This window comes from Trichomonas vaginalis, chromosome III, assembly GCF_026262505.1.
Source record: "Trichomonas vaginalis G3 chromosome III, whole genome shotgun sequence".
Taxonomy (NCBI): Eukaryota; Parabasalia; order Trichomonadida; family Trichomonadidae; genus Trichomonas; species Trichomonas vaginalis.
Window position 1 is genome coordinate 26324197 of NC_067205.1, and position 15508 is coordinate 26339704.

General features: G+C 28.7%; 5 protein-coding genes across 5 annotated transcripts, besides 7 other annotated features; all 5 read left to right on the forward strand.

The window, feature by feature from the left end:
- Positions 1–1823: part of a mobile genetic element that runs on past the window's edge.
- Positions 115–435, forward strand: TVAGG3_0767980 (uncharacterized protein; the record flags this gene model as incomplete). Its single annotated transcript, XM_051245875.1, has 1 exon — positions 115–435. One exon carries the CDS (start codon positions 115–117, stop codon positions 433–435), a length of 321 nt encoding a protein of 106 aa, XP_051092462.1.
- Positions 661–1188, forward strand: TVAGG3_0767990 (protein of unknown function, DUF4107 family; the record flags this gene model as incomplete). Its single annotated transcript, XM_001312312.1, has 1 exon — positions 661–1188. One exon carries the CDS (start codon positions 661–663, stop codon positions 1186–1188), a length of 528 nt encoding a protein of 175 aa, XP_001312313.1.
- TVAGG3_0768000 (uncharacterized protein) lies at positions 1321–1641 on the forward strand (the record flags this gene model as incomplete). Its single annotated transcript, XM_001312311.1, has 1 exon — positions 1321–1641. The coding sequence occupies one exon, from the start codon at positions 1321–1323 to the stop codon at positions 1639–1641; it is 321 nt and encodes a 106-aa protein (XP_001312312.1).
- Positions 1819–2071: a mobile genetic element.
- A 197-nt stretch (positions 2072–2268) lies between these two features.
- Positions 2269–3106: a mobile genetic element.
- Positions 3107–5324: 2218 nt separating this feature from the next.
- Positions 5325–6164: a mobile genetic element.
- A 558-nt stretch (positions 6165–6722) lies between these two features.
- Positions 6723–6940: a mobile genetic element.
- Positions 6941–7790: 850 nt separating this feature from the next.
- On the forward strand, positions 7791–8216 carry TVAGG3_0768050 (uncharacterized protein; the record flags this gene model as incomplete). Its single annotated transcript, XM_051245876.1, has 1 exon — positions 7791–8216. The coding sequence occupies one exon, from the start codon at positions 7791–7793 to the stop codon at positions 8214–8216; it is 426 nt and encodes a 141-aa protein (XP_051092463.1).
- Positions 8217–8594: 378 nt separating this feature from the next.
- Positions 8595–10354: a mobile genetic element.
- A 158-nt stretch (positions 10355–10512) lies between these two features.
- Positions 10513–15508: part of a mobile genetic element that runs on past the window's edge.
- Positions 13904–14559, forward strand: TVAGG3_0768080 (MULE transposase domain-containing protein; the record flags this gene model as incomplete). The annotated part of the gene is made up of 1 exon (XM_051245877.1): positions 13904–14559. A coding segment is annotated over one exon (656 nt), but the record flags the coding sequence as incomplete, so codon positions are not given.

Below are 15508 nucleotides of genomic sequence, written 5' to 3' on the forward strand. Positions count from 1 at the left end.
TCAGGTTTTACATTTAATGAAGCAGATGTATATTCGAATGAAAACTTCAAAGCTATTGCATGGTTAGATAATGACGATTGCTTTAAGAAAATATTTAAATACAGTGACTCAACGATGTCAATAGATGACCTTCGTGGAATGTTACCATCGACGTTTACAGTAGAAGGTTCAGCAGGATTGCTTACAAGATTGTCAATTGGTGGTATTTGGTCTCGTGAGAACATTGTTATAAAATCCAGTATAAGTGAATTTGCTGAAGAATCTATATTATGTCTTTCAAACTACATGTATTCGCCGCCGAAGCATTATAGTATAACAAACTTTGTCAGTAAGTTTAACATAAGACTTGTCGAACCTTCTTCAATGAAAGATGTTGTGCTACCAAAAGACGGAAAGGATGGACTCATTATTGAGATGATTTTAATAGCATATTAAATGAGCTTGTTCTTGAAGGTCATTCATGATGAAATAACTGTTGTAGAAGATGTTAGCAATTGTTCAGATATTTTGAAGCGAATAGATGAGATAAGAAATAAGTTAGATAGACCGCAAAGCGGTGAGGGCGAAGCCCGTGAGAACGCTTATGTTTCATTGACTTTCTCCAGTAACGAGAACTTTTATGAGATAATATTGAAGAGAGATGATTTTAATATGGGGTAAATGGTAGCTTGGGCAGCTTTAGGCGCAATGGGAACAAAAGCATTAGCATTTGGAGCAAAAGCACTTGGAGCTTATGACGCAGTAAATAAAATGAGTGGAGGAAGGGTTTCGAAGACATTAGATGCAAATAAAGGAAAGATTGGAGGCTGGGTTGCAAAGAAGTTAAGATTAAATAAAATAGGGCTCATAAATAAAGCATCCAATTTGGTTGCGACTGAGTCAGAAAATGCTTTAGGAAAGGACGATGAGTTTGCAAAACACGTAAAAGACTTTAATGACCAGATGAAAGGTGAAACAATGCATTTAAATAGAGTCGATGGAACTAAAGAAAATGTTTCTTCTCCACCAGCGGTTTATCCATACGGACCTTATGGAATGTATGGAAACCCTTATGAACGACCATTTGACCCATTGACTGGTGGAAGTAATTGGTATCATTATGGACGAAGAAGAAAGACAGTCAAGTTGGAGACAGATGTTAAGAAAGCAACTAAAAAGAAACCAAGGAAGAGAGTTATAAAGCAATGAATTCAACAGGGTGAAAAACCGGGTGAAAAAAGAGGTGAGATTTCACCAATTCACCTAAATTTATTTTTGTGCTATGTTTTCATACGTGTGGGAGTGGTGATATCATTAATTTTTAAGTTTATTTTTATATAAATGAAGAAAACTATTGAGATAACAAACTACAACGGTCATGAGTTCAAGAATGTGTTCTTCGTTCCTCGTGAAAATACATTCTATCAGATACGAGGGAGAAAAGGTAAAGTTAGTTTGAGCGTTTATGACTACAAGCATAATGGAAAGTTTATACAAGCATATGATACAAACGGTAAGCGTGTTTCATTAGCTTTGTCAAAACTTACTAACATTTATTTTGACAGTGATTTTGACCTATATGAAGAAGAAAGTGAGTCAGAAGATTATGAGCTGTTATATGAAGCACAGCAATGGGAGGAGTTGCAATACTTTTGTAAGTGAGAACGTTTATTTTTTACATTAGTGAGGTGAAGTGGTTGGTGGCTTTGTAAATATTTAAGGTTAAGTTATTGTTGTCGTTTGTGTTGTAAAATATACGTTAACGGTTTTGTAAAGTGTCAAATTCACATAACAAGGGTAAGGTGGAACGCAGTGCCGCCGTACCCTTGTTATGTATACTAACTTATGAACTTTTGATGGAAATATGCAAATTTAAAATAATAAAGAAAGCCGCGAGCGAAGCGATCGGCTTAGTTCGAAGATTTTGATTCAAATCTTTGCTTATATTCCTTAAATTCTTTATGAAACTCGCAACAGTTCCATAAAAAATTTTAAATTCTAAACTGTCGAAATTACCGATCGGTAATCACACGCTTCACGGGTGTGTCACTTTTTACAGGCCTGTCACTTTTAGTTAAAATTACCCCTACTCAAATATTTTATGTATTAACATAGTAAATTTCCTAATTATTTTTTCTTCTTGGGAAATTTTTTGAATTCGAATAGAAAATTCAATAAATTGAAATTGGGTTGAAAGAATTCTCCATATTAACTTGTCATATATTTCAGATCATATAAATTAAGTTAATTAAATTTTTTAAAAACCTTAATAGGATAAAAAAATTTATGTTATAGACCGAAAATAGATTTTTTCGGCTTTCTCTTCAAATAATTGAAAGAATGATACTATTATAGGTTTATTATATTATATAGCATATAATCATGCTATAGCCGAAAATTATAAGTTTTGAGAAGATTGAATATAACACAAATAAATTTGAATGTAAGTTAAATTGCTTGTTGTTTTTAATAGCTATTTAATGAGAAATCCAATATTGCAAAATTCAAATTGAATGATTGAAAGAACAGAAAAAGTCGTTCTTTTCAATTTCGAATATGTTTCATTGTATTTATAATTATATGGCAAATAAGATATTTAAACTTGATTTTTGAAGGAAAATTCACAAAATTGAATAAATTCAAATAATTTTTATTCAAAATAAACTAGTTATTTGAGTTTAATACTAATTATCTATTCAAACTACAAAGTTTGTAATTTAAAATATTTTGTGAGATCAGATTGAATTAATTCAAGGTTCTTTTCAATTAATATTAATGACCATATTACGCATTTTCGAACATTCTAAACCAAATATATAAAAATGGGAGACGAATGTTAAATTTGCTAGACATGGGGGAGTTGTCTGCAAAGTTTTAGCTCTTATCTCTAACAAAAAATTAATTTTTTAAAAAATGACCGAATACGTTTCACAGCGAGAAAAAAATAAAAGGCAAGATAGAATTTTCTAGACATAAAGAAGTTGTTTACCGAGTTTTAGCTCTTATCTCTAACAAAAAATTAATTTTTAAAAAAATGACCGAATACGTTTCACAGCGAGAAAAAAAATAAAAGGCAAGATAGAATTTTCTAGACATAAAGAAGTTGTTTACCGAGTTTTAGCTCTTATCTCTAACAAAAATTAATTTTTAAAAAAATGACCGAATACGTTTCACAGCGAGAAAAAAATAAAAGGCAAGATAGAATTTTCTAGACATAAAGAAGTTGTTTACCGAGTTTTAGCTCTTATCTCTAACAAAAAATTAATTTTTAAAAAAATGACCGAATACGTTTCACAGCGAGAAAAAATAAAAGGCAAGATAGAATTTTCTAGACATAAAGAAGTTGTTTACCGAGTTTTAGCTCTTATCTCTAACAAAAAATTAATTTTTAAAAAAATGACCGAATACGTTTCACAGCGAGAAAAAAATAAAAGGCAAGATAGAATTTTCTAGACATAAAGAAGTTGTTTACCGAGTTTTAGCTCTTATCTCTAACAAAAAATTAATTTTTAAAAAAATGACCGAATACGTTTCACAGCGAGAAAAAAATAAAAGGCAAGATAGAATTTTCTAGACATAAAGAAGTTGTTTACCGAGTTTTAGCTCTTATCTCTAACAAAAAATTAATTTTTAAAAAAATGACCGAATACGTTTCACAGCGAGAAAAAAATAAAAGGCAAGATAGAATTTTCTAGACATAAAGAAGTTGTTTACCGAGTTTTAGCTCTTATCTCTAAAAAAAATTAATTTTTAAAAAAATGACCGAATACGTTTCACAGCGAGAAAAAAATAAAACTGTACACTGATTTTCATTTTCATTTCCAGTCACTTTACTTATTATTTTTTCTTTTTTTTTCATTTTAATTATAAATTATTTCATAATACGTTTATTTACGTTACCATTTTCTTTATTCTTTTGAATTCCATACTAGACACTTATAGAATATTTTGATTGTTAACGTACTTCATTAGAATGAATCCTTACAAAGGGTATGTCGATCGAATTTACCTAATTGGTATTTCCAATCAGATTGAAGAAGGTAAAATGACATGGGAAGAAGCTTGCACCCATGTTCCCATCGCCCCAACCCTTCAATCAAATGATTTCAAATATTTAGATGTTTCAAAATCTTTTTTACAAAATCAATTTAGCTTACAGAATATCCCATTGCCTAAAGGCAAGAAAGGTCGTAGGGTCAATCCCTACGACCAAATCAAAGCTCTTGCTGTGATACATGACCACTGGGCCTTTCCCTGTGGTCAAAACAAAACAATGGAAACGTTTGAAATTACAACAAATTGATGTATCTTATAGAGAAGTACGCAGATACTTCAAAGAAAATCATTTCACCAAGACGCGATTAGAGCATGCCGGGCCAGAAACAGCAGTAAGATATTGGGCGCTTTCACCCAATCTTATCTGGCACGCAGATGTTCATTATTTTAGGGGTGTTCGTGGCCAGTATATTTATGGCATAATCGACAATTTTAGCCGCAAAGTCCTAGCGTGTATACAAATACCAGATATGCTGGCAGCGACGCCAGCGAACGTTGCGGCTTCCGCCTTCATTGAATTTGGCGCCCCTTATTGTTTCTGGACCGACAACGGTTCAGAAAATAGGGGCGCCTTTCAAGATCTACTTGATCTTTGGGGCGTCCAATGGCGGCATACAGACTCTCATTCTCCCTACCAAAATGGGAAGATTGAGAGATTCTGGCCGACATTAGAGCGCTGCCAAAGCATTCAGGCTATTCCTGCCTTTATTTGGGAGTACAATAATAACACACCGCATGAAGATCTCCCAATTATTCCATTAACTGGAACAAATTACACGCCAAATCAAATGTATCAGCTGAAACCGAAATACACAAATGCAGATACAGAAAGGTTGTGGCAAATATGGGATACAGATACAGGCATGACCGCTGTTGACACATTCACAGCGTAATAATAAACATAATTTTTTAATTTCATTTTTAACAAGTTTTTTTAAATGTATGTAATGAATAATTCATTAGAATATGATAATGCACATTGTAACAGAATAGAACAATCACCAAATTTTTTTTTGAAATTAAAAAATAAAAGTAAAAAGTATAAAGTAATCTAACCAAAAAAGATATTTAAAAGAATTTTGGAAAAAACAGAATAAGGATAATGATATTATTTTAGATACACAATCGATGTACTGAAGAATAATCCGGTAAAATGATGATATAAAATTAGATTATTTTACAAGTAGCTAAAAGAATAAAACTATAATATAAAATAAATGAAGTTTAATGAAACAATAAAGGTTAAATAAATAATAAAGATTTTTTTTTATATCAGTATTGAGAAGAAGTAACAGCTGACACTTGGTAGACAACTTCTTTATGTCTAGAAAATTCTATCTTGCCTTTTATTTTTTTCTCGCTGTGAAACGTATTCGGTCATTTTTTTAAAAATTAATTTTTTGTTAGAGATAAGAGCTAAAACTCGGTAAACAACTTCTTTATGTCTAGAAAATTCTATCTTGCCTTTTATTTTTTTCTCGCTGTGAAACGTATTCGGTCATTTTTTTAAAAATTAATTTTTTGTTAGAGATAAGAGCTAAAACTTTGCAGACAACTCCCCCATGTCTAGCAAATTTAACATTCGTCTCCCATTTTTATATATTTGGTTTAGAATGTTCGAAAATGCGTAATATGGTCATTAATATTAATTGAAAAGAACCTTGAATTAATTCAATCTGATCTCACAAAATATTTTAAATTACAAACTTTGTAGTTTGAATAGATAATTAGTATTAAACTCAAATAACTAGTTTATTTTTGAATAAAAATTATTTGAATTTATTCAATTTTGTGAATTTTCCTTCAAAAATCAAGTTTAAATATCTTATTTTGCCATATAATTATAAATACAATGAAACATATTCGAAATTGAAAAGAACGACTTTTTCTGTTCTTTCAATCATTCAATTTGAATTTTGCAATATTGGATTTCTCATTAAATAGCTATTAAAAACAACAAGCAATTTAACTTACATTCAAATTTATTTGTGTTATATTCAATCTTCTCAAAACTTATAATTTTCGGCTATAGCATGATTATATGCTATATAATATAATAAACCTATAATAGTATCATTCTTTCAATTATTTGAAGAGAAAGCCGAAAAAATCTATTTTCGATCTATAACAAAAAAAATTTACACTCTCTCACTTTGAAAACGTAGAAAATGCCAATCTATTGGTATACATTTTAGTTTTGTTAAGTTTACAAAACGATTACTCTAGATTTTAAAGATTTATCAAGAATTTAGAGAATATCCTTCTCAAAACAACTTCAATAGCGAAGGATTAGTATTGAATCGGATTTGTAACATAATTATAGTACATTACAATACAATTTCTCCGACTTTTAAATATTTTTGAAATATTTACAAAATATGCTCTTTCTATCATCGATACTTTAATACAGAGCAAATTTAGTAAATGTCATCACGTTATTTTTTCATAAATCGTTTTCAAACTTTTGAAATATTTATTTTAAACCAGTTTTCTACATTTAATATGTGAATTATATCAAAAGTAGATGGGCGATACTTGTAAATCTATTTAAACTATTAGTTTGCTATTATTGAAGAACTTTATAATTTTTTTTCTTATGTATGGAATTAAAGATAATTTTGCCGATTCCAACTGGTTTTTCTATATGAGTTAAATATGCCAAGTGAAATTGGACTTGCCAATATTGTAAATTGAAGTATGGACTATATATCGATTTTCATTGATTGATGAATAACTCGGAGTAATGTAATTGTTGATAATGAAAAATAGTTTTCAATTGCTGGTAAGGGCCAATGTATGTTCAATAGCTCCGAAAGCAAAAAATGCACGTTTAGAAAAAGACGACAACGATTAAATTACAAAATCGATAACGACGACGATTAAATTACAAAATCAATAATGACCCAGCAATTCAAGAATTTTCTCAAATACCATGAATTCTTTTGGTATTTTTTCATAACTAGTTTCAATGGGGATATCATTGCAATCATTCAGATTCAAAATAAAATAAAAAAAGATAAAAATAAAGTACTGAATAATTAAATAGTCCATACTTTAATTAATTACCATCCATTTAAAGTATATTCATGAAATTGTTTGGAATAATGAGCCAGTTAAGAAAAAAAATATTGATTGCTTCAATTTATAAGATTATATAATAACAATATATGATATTTGGTAATCTGAAAAAACGCGATTAATTATTATGCTGATAGATAGAAAAATTTGAAAAATTTTTCAATTATTGAAAGTTTTTTCAATCATCGCAATTAGAATGAAGTTTATTTAATTGCAAATAACATTTCAAAGAAGTTTAGAGACTGTGACTATAAATTGAGAGAACTATTTTTTTTTCTGAACATTTTTTGTTATTTTAAAAAGTGAATGATGTCGAAAATTTATTTATGAAAATATTAACAAGTACCAAATAAGAAACCAATAAAGTTGTTTTCAAAATAAAATTGAATGTATGCTAAATGGCCGTATTTTTAGGTTTTCCAAACTATCGAATGTAAAGCTGTTTTGCATTAAATTTATCATGAAATGGGGAAGATCATGAACGTAGGGATTTTCAGACATCCTTTGAAATGTATCAAAATTTATTGAGATTGAAGATATCTCAAAATTTAACTCGCAAAATCGTTCTTTATTTTGTTCCTATAGGAAAGCAGTTACTATTTGAAATATAGAATATTTCCTTCACAAAAATTTCAAAGTAACCGCTTTAATTAAATTATACCATATTTATACTGATAATGATCAGCTTGTTTGCGCCTCACGTATATCAAATTACCCCTCCTGAAAAGATCTCAAAGAGGACAACATCCCAAGCCAATAGAGACTATGAGAGAGTCAAAGTTAGAGTCCAAAATGCTGGTTCTAAACTTGAACGTGTAACTTCATATTTGGAGACGTTATTTGGTCCTCATCTCACAGCGTATTCACTGCTTAAGCATGCAAATGTTCTTAGTGAAAAACTCTCAATCAACCTTGATAGATTGGCAACTAGAAACAGGCAAGCATTGTTTTGTTGGTTTGCGGAAAACTGGGAAATCATTAGACATTACTTGCCTAATGTCAATGATGTACATATCGTTTCCCATAAACAAACAAATTTCGAAAAGCGCCAACCTGAACAGATTGATGTAACAGATTTATCTAATCTTCTTAACTATCATTAGATAACAATTATTTTCTGCTTTATATGTAAATTATCATGATTATTGCCTATTTAATACATTTTTTTACCATTTTTCTTTTGAGTTTCATTATTGACTAAGTGTCCAACAAGCCATTGTTATATTCTGATTCCAAATTATACCAGTTTTATATTTAAAAAACTGTAGTCCGGTTCAAATTAGATGAGATGATTTTAAAAATGATGAAATATACGATTAAAATGAATATTTCAGATGAAGAAAGTTGCGATGATGATAACGATGGACAAATAATATTTATAAATTCAATATAATTTTTTGAAAAGATGTTTTTAATCCGGCCTATCGTCCAGAGGCCAATTTATTCATTTAATATATATACATAGTTAGGTAGAAAATATTGGGGAGAAGCTTCCTAAACTTTTTAATCCCATAAATATGGTCATTATCTGGAATAAAGAGTTAAGCGTCATATGTCACTTTTTGTACTAAGGAAACATCAACTTTATGCGTTATGACTTTTCGATGAGGAAACAAGTGTTCACGTATTATAAACTTCCTTATTCCAATAAACCGACCCTAAACATAATTAATTCTAAGCATGATAATGGTCTCTTTTCTATGATAACCAAATCAATTTGGTTATCATAGTAAAGCACCAAAAACTGGAATAGGAATCGGCAATATGGAATCATGAAGCAACTCGGATAAAATAAATATGGAACATTCATACATCCATTCCCTATTTTTAACCATATTATATTTTCAAACAAAATTCTCGTACTATTTTCAATAAAATTTGCATAACCTTGTTATTACTCTTAGGCGAAAGATGATTTTAATGTTAATTTTATAGAAGAACTTTTAATGCATAATAAAATAACCATTTCCTATAAATTTAGACTTAAAACGGTGACAATAAACAAGCTTTAGTCTAGAAATTAATTTTCTACTACTATAAATGCATCTTTATCTTTAATTAGAAAAAAATTTATCAATTTTATTATCCAGATGAAAAAAGAAGTGACATATGATATTTTATCTAATTTAAAATCTTTTATTGATTGTTTTTAAAAACTTTGCATTTTGTATGAGTATTTCATGTTTAAATCAGTATAAATACGCAAAATACTTATGAAATTCCAGCTGTTATTCAGTACTATTCATTTTTCAGCAATCATTAACTGTGGAAGAGTATGGCAAACGTTCGATAATGATCATGTATACTCAGATCATCAAGAATGAATTAAAGTCAATGCAGGGAAATGGATAATCCGATTAAAAACCCCAAAAAGGAAAAAGATATTATATGAACGTCTCACAAATGGTTAGTACTAAGCTCTTTCCTGATGATTGAATATTCTTTCATATTTTTGTATATTGTAAGGGATTTTCTCCCCAAATATATAATACCTTCCTTATAAACGATCTACTTTCTTTGAATACAAGTATAATTTTACATTTTAGGAAAAAAATTTATTTTTTCAAATTTATCTTATAACAATAGAGATTTATATATGTGTGTGTCAATATAGGCTTTAGTGGTATAAAATTGGGTAGATTTTGTTTTATTTTGAGTAAAAAATTCAAAAAATACTACCTCATTTTGCGTGCAAAGGAATAGTCAGAGCTATTTAATAACATTTTACGAATGAACTATGGAATTACTATAACTTTTGAAGAAATTTCAAAGTTAATAGAAGATTGTATTTTAGAAATCAGCTAAAAGAATGATGTGCATGCATCAAGCGTTAAAGTATCCTAATCAGAATATAGTAATATACAATGATTAGCAAAGCAGATTTGAATCGGCAAGAAGAGTTGCTTAAAAAATCAGTTGAGTCTTCTCTAGTTTCCACACTGCCTATTCCTGTTTAAGTGCGGTTATTCCTATTCCAGTTTTTGGTGCTTTACTATGATAACCAAATTGATTTGGTTATCATAGAAAAGAGACCATTATCATGCTTAGAATTAATTATGTTTAGGGTCGGTTTATTGGAATAAGGAAGTTTATAATACGTGAACACTTGTTTCCTCATCGAAAAGTCATAACGCATAAAGTTGATGTTTCCTTAGTACAAAAAGTGACATATGACGCTTAACTCTTTATTCCAGATAATGACCATATTTATGGGATTAAAAAGTTTAGGAAGCTTCTCCCCATTATTTTGTGATATATAACGTGCATTTAAAATGGGGTTACAGTTTGAAACATATAAACAATACTGAATGATTTGATGATAAATATGTCCAACAAAGATCTCTCTGTATATTTAATATGGTTCTGGAATTGATCAATCCTTTGCGAAGACGACAAATTGGTAAAAAAGGGGGTTGGCGTCCTAAGGCGTCCTAGTGTAAATTTCTCAAAATTGTGATATTTACATCACATTTTTGAAAGGTTTATGGGCGTCCTAAGGGAAAATTGAATAGCTAGGGCGTCCCGAATTTTCATTCTAAGATTTAAATATATTATATACTTAAGTATAATACAAGCAATATAAAAATTAAATTTTTATTATGTTAACTTATAAGAAATTTTTTTGAATTATCGTTGATTTATTGTAATCTTTCCAGGCTATACTTTTGAAATCAACTTTACATGTCATACGCATTAATGTAGTAGATGTCCAGGTGTAGCTATTATATCCCAGCAATATTGGTATTTTATCATTGTAAGATATCAAAATGAAGCGTTTTTTCAGATATAATTTTTCGTAAATTTTTCAAAAATAAGATGGTAAAAAAGCCTCGACTTGCTCGAAAAATAACAATTTTTTTACTTGTAAAAATAACCCTTTTACAGCATGGGCAGCTATTCAATCACTATTTCTTTTTCTAAAAGTATATTTTTCAAAAAAAATTAAGATCAAATTCGACAATTTCTTGATGAAAGCAAAAATATTACACATACTTCTCGATGCATGGGATAAAATATGCAATTATTCAATCAATTCGCATGATTTGAAAAAAAAATCTAAATTTGATAAAAATGTAGAAAATTTTTATTTTTAACTTGAGATTCGATTTTTTTGATCCAATTTGTGAATTTTTTTTGATCGGAATTTCAATTAATTTGTTGATCAAAAATGACCTCACAATGTTTGATCATAAGTGAAGTCATCTTCATGGGTATTTAGAAATTCCAAGAGAAATTGCTTATTTCTCGCAGATGTAATATCTGAGAAAATCGAATTTAAATATTCATAGAAACCCAAATCATTCTCCGGTTCGAATAATTCATCTGTTGCTTTTTCTGTTTTTTCTATGAATTTTAATAATTTGATTAATAAATCTTCATCAGGAAGAATTATTGCTGCATTTGTGATAAAATTCCATATTGAGGTAATATGGCAATAATTACATTTATAAAATGTAATTTTATCCAAAATTTTTTGGCAAATTCGCATAATAGCATTAATATTTGAAGCTGAGATTAAACCTGTGATTACTTCTGTAACTTTTGGAAAATCATCGCAATTTAATATCTCTTTATATTGAATTGAGAAATAAAAAAAATCAAATGGATTCATTTCTTCAATTTCAAGGAGATTGTAAAAATTGATAGAAGTGTTATTGCAACAAATTGTATTTGCAGCAAAAAAATTCATTTGCTCGATTCCATTTTTGGAATAAATTTGCTGGAACAATGTTAAATTAAAACAGTTGCTTAATTTTTCTTCATTGTTTTCATAAAAAAGTAACAAGTTTGCAACTGAAATTTCAAAATTTTGATAATTGCCAGTTATTTCAGTAAATATATATATTTGCTTTTCTTCATCTAAAAATGGCAAATATTGATTTGCAATATTAACTAAAGTTTGGGATAAATTGTTCCAGTTTGATTTTACAATTTGTGAGCACATTATGTAATATGTAAATTTATCCGCTTTGTAGGAATTTAAAATTGTTTGTTGTTCTGTTTCAGTTAAATTACTGAATTTTTCAAGATTAATATTGTGATAAAAAATAGAATCCTTGAAACATTCTGATATCTTTTCAATGTTTAAAACGGATGCTAAAAAATGTAAAAGAACTTCATCAGTCACTGTGATTTTTTTGAAAAATTTATCCCAATTCAAGCATCCAATTGATCTTTCTGTCATTGTACTTATGCATTGATAAAGTTGATTTAATGAATCCGAAGAATAATCATTATGCTTGACTAGTTGAGTTAGTTGATACAGACTGTCGTCAGCCATTTTAAAAAAATGAATAAAATTGTATAGTAAATTATATTTGTGAAATTTGTGACGCTACATTCAATCTAAGACCAATATCTCAAAGAATTCCTCATTTAAGTATTACTTTTCATTGTTTTTTAAAAAATATCTTTGCTTATTTGTTCACTTTTTTGACATTTATTATATGCTTTTTATCATATTTCCGATGATATGAATATATATTCTATATAAGAATGACGCTACATTCAATCTAAGACCAATATCTCAAAGAATTCCTCATTTAAGTATTACTTTTCATTTTTAATTCAATTTTCGAACGGTTTTCGTAAATTTTGCATCATTTCATTTTTTAATGGGAAAATCATCTATATTTAATCAAAAAAGAGCAAACTTTACAGACGAAAATAAAATATTTATCAGGGAACAATCTGATAAATACCAAAAATCAACATCGAGAGATGAAAAAACGAATATAATCAAACAAGTTCTTCAATATTTTAATATTAAATACGCCGAAAATGAATCTAAAGCTGTCAGAAGATATTTTAGTTATATTGCAGTTAAAAATATTCCCGCAGTTACTGGAAAATATCCTGATACAATTGTTCGCAAAGATATGCTTTATTCGCATGATCATACAAATATTATTAATTCAAATAATATTGAACGTTACTACCGTTGCATCGATCATTCTTGTCAAGCACGTTATTTAGTTAAAATTGAGAACAGTTCAGTTTCCGAAGATTTACAAAAGGAACATATACCCGAATGCAGACAATTTAAAAAGTTACAAAATGAAAAAAATGATCTTCATAAATCAATGACTCTGACAGAAATATACAATAAGGCAATGGCAAAATTTTCTGAAGACAACGGCACTTTTCAGCAGATTAAAAAATTTATGACAGAACTTGCTGTTGGTACTGATGAAAACCCATTAATTAAAGATTCATTGGTCAGGGAAGTTTATAATAAGTCCAGAAAATTTCTGTTGGAGAAAAAATTACAGACGATGAAATTGCTAATTTTTGTTTAATAAATGGCGAGCAGTTTTTCATTGGCCATGATTTTCAAGCAAATTGTGAGACGATGTTTTTTGGTTTTGAGAAGGCAATTCAATTTGCAAAAGAAGCCACAGATTTATTTTGCGATGGAACTTTTAAAATTACACCAAAACATTTTCAAAAAGGACAGATGCTAACAATTATGATTTGTGAACCTTCAACAAATCAATATCTACCACTTTTATTTATATTCATGAAAAACCGCACATTTGAATCTTATAAGAAGGCATTTGAATATATTTTTACTGTCAAGGGTATTCAATTTTCAAAGCTAATTCAAATTCATTGTGATTTTGAAAAGGGAATGATAGAGGCACTTCAACAAATTTTCCCTAAAGTCCGTATAATTGGATGCCTATTTCATTTCAAACAAGCTTTACACAGGAAACTTGTAGCACTTTATACAAAAAATTTCAATACTTTACAAAATTCTTTATTTAAGCTATATTCTATTACTCCATTCATGTCTCATGAAGAATTTGTACTTACAATGCATATAATTAATCAAAATAAAGTTGATTCGATCAAAGATTATATTGATTATTTCAACAAAGTTTGGTTGCCGCACTACAATTTAATATCTCAATATAATAATGCAACTGCAATATTCACTAATGATTGCCTCGAGAGTATGCATTCAGAATTTTCTTCGTTAAAACATCCAAACATTTATGAAGCTATTAAGAAGATATCTCAAATCCAATTAGATAAATATAACGCCATCAAAAATAACCAGAAGATCGAGCGCCATATAAAAACCGTTATCACTGATAGCTACAAAAATTATATTCTTGACTGCTTTCAAAAAGAACTTGAGAAAACAATTTTTTCTATCAAACAATACAACGTAAGTGATCTTTCTTTGGCTCAGAACGAGATTTCTCCATATGGTTCCATAGAATCGAGTTCATTGTTCGAAAATATTCCAGTTCATGATGCAGATATACTCAAATCGATCGATCTAACAGATAAAGATACAATGATCACTAAGTTTATTAATGAAAAAAGAGAAAAAATTATGGCATTATTTAATGAAACATTAAATCATCCAGATTTTAATTCATCCACTCCAATTCAAACTAATTTTGAGCAAGCCGATACAAATCAAGGTTCAGATGCTCCAATTCGCTCCGAAAATTCAAATATTGCAGACTCTACAGATTTAGAACCAGAAAATCAAAACCATCCTTCTACAAATCAAATGTCTAGTAATCTAGAACATAAGCTGGACCTTCTTGATCATATTGAAAAACAATTATCGAAAATGCGCTCGTTATTGGGAATTCTTCCTACTACAAATGCTATTGTTGGGCCGTCAAAACAAGTTTCAGTTAATAGCAAGCAAAATTCTGAAAAAAAAAAAAAAAATCTTCCATAACAACAAAATCAAACAATAAAAAACAAAATTCATCCGACAATCCTCCTAAACGTAAAGCTCCTATTTCGGAAAGGATTCTCAGCGATAATAACTTATATTTTCAAGTTCATCGAAAGAGATCGAAAAGCAAACGTTCCACATCTACAGAGAAAAAGAATTGATATATGAAGTCTAATTCCTTTTATAACTACTATATTTTTATTCTTATGACTAAAAAATAATATATTATTTAACAATTTTCATTTTTTTCTTTTAACAATTTCGTTTTATTTCCATTTATTGTTAAATGATTTTTAGCATACACCTTTCTTTGTTCATCTTCTAAATACAATTTATTTTTTCTTAGATATAATTCTATTCATTCAATTCGATCGTCATTTTTCAGTACATGATCGTAATTTTCAATTATTGATCGCGATTTTACTTCAGAATTTGTTCGCAATATTGCTTATCAAAATTATATCTCTATTCTCTCATTTCTGTTTAGTCAATATCATTACACTCCTATTGTCTAATAACATGCTATTAATTTTCTTAAAATTAAAAAAAAATATCAACTTTTAAAAACAGAAACTTAACATCCTTAGGTCAATGGATTTTGATGTGAGATACATTTAATCTGTTTTTCTTTTTTTATTTTAAATAATTGAATATTTATAGTTGTTATGGGTCTTACATCATGTAAAACGA